Below are 7267 nucleotides of genomic sequence, written 5' to 3'. Positions count from 1 at the left end.
GCCGATCCGCGACATTATCGACGTTAATCTTCGTGAAAGAAAAAAACACGCGAGAGACTACTTCCGTGAAGAACGTAACCGCCTAGCCGTGAATGTTTCGCTCGCGAAATTTCGTATCGACGCCATGATGGAACGCGTGCAGGTGCGATATCGCGGCTCGACAATGGAATTAATGACGCTAATGAAATCGAGAAGTGTGTTAATTACGCTGTTGCCTCTACGAATGCCGGATGACTATAGATTCGGAGGAGTTTTAACCCATTAACCGGAGCACTCCTGGGACACGGTCGGCTGAACGTTAATGCAGCATTCTGGCTCGTGCGAGCCGCAGACCGCACAATGGCTTCGTCAATTAACACACCAGGTATGAATGATGAGTTTCAAGTGGCAAACGGTGCCGCGCTCTTTGTTTCAATCCCCCTTTCACCGCGATACCCACACTTTTTTTCTTCTCTTCCCCTATTGAAACGCAGTAGAATTGAGGTAAAAACAAAAAAGCGGGGGATACATTGCGAACGTTAGAAAACGGATAGGAATTTCACTAGAAATTTCAGCCTCTGACGGGAGGTTAATTATTTTCTAATTTAGAACCGTTTATCGCGACATAAATAAAGGTGTAATGCGCAAGCGTCACACCGCCACGGTTATACAACTGGACGTGATTTATGATACGGGCTGTCCGGTTCAAATGCAACCAACCATTTCACTGGAAATGTTGCAAAATTTCTTATAGCGCAAACAGAAATCCAAGACTAGAAAGACTGATTAAGTTGATCAATATGCTTAAATGTAACGTTAACCACCGAAAGTTTTAAGTTTTATATTCACTTATGGTTAATGTGCTGCTTATCAGAAAACCCTTAGTACATTCCATGTTATACCAAAGGTGTTAATCCCCTTCCTGAAATTAAATTTAATATTACATTACGTGAAAGGAAAGGGGAAGAAAGAAATAAAACGGAAAGAAAACACTAAGCCCCGGATATTTGCACGGCTTAGAGAGCATTCACCGATCCCGAGTGGAAATTTTAATTTGATTAATGCTGGCGGAATGGAACGGGGCTAGGAATACGAGGCCTGGGTACAGGCTGGTTATTGTCGAATGCCTGCTGAAAGGCCTAGAATTGAATTCTTTTGTGAGCAGAGAACCAAGCCTGGCGCGATTCAGTTTCATTCAGATTCGATGTCGGTCGATTAACCTTTATTGAAACGCGCGCGCCGCGCGGATGCTGTTGACCATTAACTTCCATATTTATCACTGCCAGGGAAACAAGCAAGAATTTTTGCCCCTGCTCGATTTTACTTCAGTCACCGGATAACCAAATACGCGAAGATGTTTCTTGCTCTGTTACCCGTGAGACGTGATAAACTTTCAACTTTGCGAGCGTTCTTCACAGGCGTTTCGATCGTTCCAACGGAAATGGAATTCCTCCGCGTTATATATCTGTGAGGCTCGCTTCAAATTTTCGTATATGAACTACTCGATTCTTTCACTATTGAAGCTTTTACTAATGAAACCATCATCTTTTCATCTACTAATGTGAAATATGTGGTGCAGAATATAAAGCTATGCCGTGGAAATATTAAAGATGAATGTAGTCTAAATTCAAAGTATTAAAAGACTTGAACCGTGAATTTATGACTGAAAAGTTTTGTAAAATAATACGTTCAACGCTCGAAAATATTATACAAAGTCGGTAGGGTGCGAAATAAACGCGTCTTGAATTCAAAGAGGTAGTAGACCAAGCGATTGTTACCACTTAGAATTCGTAGCACGTGGTCGTCAAGGGATGATTTTCAATCGAGGTGTATGTAAACGAATCTCGATCATGTTTGACCAAAATATGAAGAGTGCTATGCTATTCATCACGTGTTTGTAGTGTGCCTCTGGATCAGAGGAAAGTCCTACTTTTCGTACATACATTTTGAGGCCTTCTCTTTGAAGCAAACTTTGGTGCCTCTCTGAAAGGGGGTGAATGAAATTGGAGAACGAATTTCGTTGGAAAAAGAAAGCTCGCAGTGAATGTTATCTTATTTTGCGATAGGACTACTTCTTTTCTTTTTCTTGCTCTTGTGCTTTCGGCGTTACAAACGAAAGTTTGAAGAGTCTAGAGCTTAATAAGCTAGGACGCCTCGGCACTTGACTTGTTGAGAATAGTGTAAACTAGGTCTGCTTATACGTACCTCTGCCAGAGGTAATTACAGGAACAATACGCTCGAATGAAAAGACTAATATCTCGGGAAAGGAAAGAACGTTTCGCAACTTTTTGCAATTCAAGCAACAAAAAATCCGTTGAACCCTTAGAGATAAATATCCAACTGTTTTTGTCCAAACGGACTGAAACGCATATATATTTAATTCAATTTAATTTAATTTAATATTAACACAGAAATAAATATAAAAGTGACGCCCATCATAGCGAAACGTGATCAAACTACCACCAGCTACGAACTTTCTTCCCCTTGATACAAAAGTATTATCGCGACTATGCTTCAAAACAATCCCGTCCAACATTCCCACGCACGTCACGAACGATGTACCAATGTCGGGACTCAAAACGCGTGTCCAATAACCGTTCACCTTCGCACCCTCTATCGCCCCAGGGAGGACACCCCTTCTACCTTTCGCACGTCAACACCACGTGGACCTCGATACCGGTCTCCTACACTGGTCCCCGTTGCCTGGTGGTTTCAGCCAGCCGACGATGTCTTTTTTCTCACCTCTCGATTACTTTCCTCAATCCTCGCAGCGTACTCTCGACGTGGTCCTACAAGGAAGCCGGCTGAGGAGCTCGCGCGCGTCAACGATGAATGGACGATTCGATCGTGACGCAGCCGTCGTGCGAACGAGCCACGAGGCGAACTGCTCGGTACACAGGCCGACACTCGACTGGACCGTGACGGTTCCAGGACGCGGGGGGATGAAAACGGAGAAAGCCGGAAACGGCGGGACGGAAAGAGAGGAGAGGATCTACGTGGGGCGAGGGCGAGAGCGAGACAACCGGGGCGCGTGGGACAGAGAGTCACGCCAGCCGGAAGAAGTGAAACGAAGGGAAATAGGAAGAAAGAGGACGGAGTGAAAGTTGCTCGGGCGAAAAGGAGAAAATGGAGTAAAGTCAGGTGGAACAGGGAACGAAAACGTACGCAAGGGGTGGGCGAGCGCAGGGAGGGGATGCATGAAGAATGCGAGCTGGCGAGAAAGAGAGGCCAGAGGGACAGGATGCTGCGGATACGGAGCAGAAACTCAGCCCGTCTCCGTCTGGCTTCGCCGCAGCGCGTCGCGGCGCATTTCATCCCCCTTTCGAGCCCCGAGCAGCCCACCACCCTCCACGCTAGTCCCTTCGCCCCTCTCGCGCCACCACGAAACCCCCTACACTAACCCCCGGTTCCATGTCGCAATGTATCTGCAGTCGGAAGCAGAGACCCCGCTCTGCCTTCGAGACACCGCCGCGAAAAGCCAACCCTCGTCTCCTTTCGCCGTTTACACCGTCGCCTTCCTCGCGTTCGCCTCTACCCGCCATACCCTCCTTTCATTCGCGGCGTCGCTCGACTTTTCGTCCTATCGCGCGGATGGAGGACCCGTCTGCCATGTCCTTTTTCCTTTCAACCGTCACCTGTTCGTCCCTTTTGTTCCGTTTGCGAGGTGGATCGAAAACACGAGAGGACGATTCTATGGGTGAAACGGGACCGGCTGTATGGATAGAAAATGTGCATCAGGAACAGTTTAGAGTGGCGTTTACGCTCTCAAGTTTGGGGGAGGTAATTGCCTCGCATGGTGGCAGGAGTTGTTGTATCGGGGGTTGGGAATACTTAAGAAAGAAATCGGCTATGGATTGATCGTTTACTCGAAAGAGTAAATTGCTTCGGGGATTCACAGATACCTTCGAGCGTTTAACAGTTTGATTCTTCAATTAAGAACTTGGCATCGTTCGTACGTTCTAATCGTTAAACGATATGCTCGCAAGATTCATGTCCAGTACAGAGAAATATTATCGATGAAAGCTATCCACGAGTTTCAGCGAGATCAATACTGTTGCACGATAAAGCACGACCACGTGGTTCCCACATTATCGGGAAGCAGATCGTATATTAGGCTATACGAACGATCTTCATCGATCCTGACGATCTGGAAAGTTTGTTGAGGAGCGAATATCAAAGCGAAACATCGTACTATGGTGAGAGAACCGATTGCAAAAACCGCTTTCGAGTCTGCTCTCGTGAAAGAGGGTCAGCCCCAGGGCAGACGAATTCTTAATCGACTCCGCGAGGGAGAAACCCTCCTTCACCGCGGGTCCTACATTTTCTGCCCGAGTTTACGAAGAAGAAAAGACCCACTTCGTCGATTCCATCAAGCTCACCCGTAGAACCGGAGGTGCATGAAGAATACAACTTCCTGGGATCACGAACGAAAGGAGGAATCCTTCGAGATGCACGTCCCAACGGTGAAATTAGCAGAATCACCAAGAAATTCGAAGTGCCGTGATTCTCGCAGGCACTGGTGCATTTTTTTGTTCAATTACCCCGTCCGTGGCGGTCGGGAAGGAGTAACAGCGGTTCGAAAGGAGTGATTCGGACACAGAGGAGCCAGGACCACAGCCGTAAAAGCGAATTGCCAGCCTTTCCGGTATTTACGAGTTCCAGGCCGAGGTAGCAGCGGGTGGAGGAACACGGCGCGTTGCTTTTCTCCTCTCGCGGCCGTGGCCGGGCATAAATTATTGCTGTTCGTTAAATACGCTCCTCGCCTCGTCGAGCGACCTTCTTCTTTCAACTAATCTCAGCGATTCTTTGACCACGTCTACTGCGACGCGATGGGCCAAGCATTCGGGGGTGAACGCGTCGGGACTTTCATCGACGAAACGGAGTGGAACGGGGCTATCAGAGATTTTAAGCACGATTTGATCTCCAGTGAGAATTGTTGGGGAATGTTGGGAATGTGGCTTTGATTTTGCTGCTCGGCTGGGAGAGCAGGGAAACTCTGGTTGGTTTAGTGGGTGTTACTTATCTGTTTCTCTGGTAAATGGATCCCGTGTTCCCCTGAACTGTATCACCGTTGCTTCATTATGGATCCCAACACGCACCGAGCGAGTAACGTTGAACTTGCGTATGAAATTCTCATGCACCAACGAGATGAATTGTCTGCTTTAGGAAGGCGTTTCCGTAATTGTAACTTAATTCACAGAAATATTGGGCTAACAAGAAAGCGTTTTTCGTAGTGTGAACTAAAGTGATACTAAAATTCCAAAAGCGTAAAACTAATGTATGGTGATAAAAAGGAGTTAGTAAAAAAAGGAACACTGTAATCTTGAGAAACCTTTAAGGGACCTGAAAACGACGAGAGAGACCCTCGTCTCCTCGAAGCGACGCGTCCTTTTTTTTTTAACTGGATCGTAAAACCAGAGGATTCAAGGAAGTAGCAGCGAAAATCTTCGCTGTCGGAGGCATTAAAAGGACGTAACACGGCGCGAAGTGTCCGAGGAGAGATGCAATTTTCCAATGCGTTTGACGAATGACCCCCCAACAAGCGAAACGCGTCGAACGAACGCGATGAAAGCGACACTCGAAGCAATAAATTTAATCCCGAGCGGTCCGCTCGTAATTGGTAATAAAGGACAGAATGCGATCGCACGGCGAACGTTTACGCGCACGGGCTAATAAATAATTTATAACAGTCACGAGCGACATTGCGGTGTACCTGAACGATAGGAGTGGCAGGATAGAAGAAACGCAGAAGTCGATGGAACAGCGCAGAAAATACAAGTTTGCCGGCTAGAGTTTATCCTTGCACATTTTTAATAGCTAATTACGCATTTACATATTTGTGTAACAGCGTCGTTTCGCAGCGGTTCTGGCGCGTAAAATCTACACGCCACATGGCGAGCAGCCTGATGACACGCGATCAAACGTCTGCTTGAGAGCGAGTCCAATCGCGTATCCTACTTCCACGGGACTCGATTAGCTCGAAACTAACCTGCTATACCGCATAGAGTATCGCTTTTGGCACGTGTCGCCTATTAATATCATATATCGGAGCTCATCTGGAAAAAATGTGCCACTAACAGGCTCGGCTGTGGGACAGGAGTCAGCCATCCGAAAATGTATCCATCCACGTTTCTTTGTTACTTTTATAATTTTTTTCTTTTTTTTTGTGTGTGTGGTACCGTGGCTTGGTACCGCGTGTTCGGATCACTGATTGCACGCGCGGGGTGCACGCACCCTGACCAGTATCGACGCGTCCCGTTCGTGCTTGGCAAACTCGAAACGGCGCGTGTATCGTAACAGGTGGACACCTCTCTTGGGATAAAACTCGGAATTAAAAATGAATTTCTATTTGATTTATCTCGCGGTGAGTGATGAACGCCCGTTGAAAAACGTGGTGCCCGTAAAATTTCATCCGTTCGAGTTTTGAAATATCGTCTGCGAGGTACGGGCGTACATTTTACGCGGGCCGCAACGTAATTTACTTTCGTTTATACTTTCTATAAAAAGCTCCTGCGTGTGCATGTGTGTGTGTGTATACATGTGGAGAAAATTAACTTTGAAGCGTATTAATAGGTGAACTCGAAAGTTACTCCTCTCCACTTCTAAGCGAAGTCACGAACGAAATGTCTCGACGAGCTAATTATCAATCGACGTGGACCAATCGCACGATTGATGACACGACGGAGAACCCTTAAACGAGGATGAAACTAGAACGAAAAGAAAAAGTAGAAGAAGATAAAAGAAAAATACTACGTACGTATATTAATTAGGAACAGTAGGAACGGATTTCATTTTTGAGCATTTCCTTAACCTAAGGGTGGACCAAACATCCGGGCCAACGCTGCCGGATATCGGTTAATAGTTAATTAACGCTATAAATAACACGGCACCGGAACAGATGCACGGTCTATCGAGATTACCTGTACTCATTTATGCAAGTACATACGCCTTCGCCGTACCGCGTACAATGGTCGTGCGTTGCTTATTCATTATAGGAACGCGCCCTCTAAGACATTCCGGAAGTGCAAGGTGCGACCAACCCGTTTAACGAGAACATTCAACTTCTATTCGCGCCTCTGACACCCAAAATATCTTTCATTCCAATTAAGACGATACGAGACGTACACGAAGATGAATGGATATACGTGTGTACGCTGTTAGGGGAGAACTAGGGTACGCGAGAGTGGCAGTTTTTGGTGATACAATGTCATAGCAAAAATAGATCGACGCGTTTAAATTCTGGATAATATGATGATTTCACGACGTCTTTCTTTCCACCGACGACCGT

At 46.5% G+C, this 7267-nt stretch overlaps 1 protein-coding gene across 1 annotated transcript in view; it reads left to right on the top strand.

Moving 5' to 3' along the window:
- The first annotated feature begins 53 nt into the window (after positions 1-53).
- The window catches only part of Lbr (lamin B receptor), a 46953-nt gene continuing 39739 nt past the window's right edge, over positions 54-7267 (top strand). Inside the window, exon 1 of the mRNA XM_076906537.1 lies at positions 54-364. Within this exon, the coding sequence (XP_076762652.1) occupies positions 340-364 (25 nt within the window). The 5' untranslated portion in view covers positions 54-339. The remainder of the gene's footprint in view (positions 365-7267) is intronic.

The sequence above is a fragment of the Xylocopa sonorina genome, chromosome 13, assembly GCF_050948175.1.
Source record: "Xylocopa sonorina isolate GNS202 chromosome 13, iyXylSono1_principal, whole genome shotgun sequence".
Taxonomy (NCBI): domain Eukaryota; kingdom Metazoa; phylum Arthropoda; class Insecta; order Hymenoptera; family Apidae; genus Xylocopa; species Xylocopa sonorina.
Note: the sequence above shows the minus strand (reverse complement) of the source record. Positions and strands in the feature narration are given on the sequence as shown.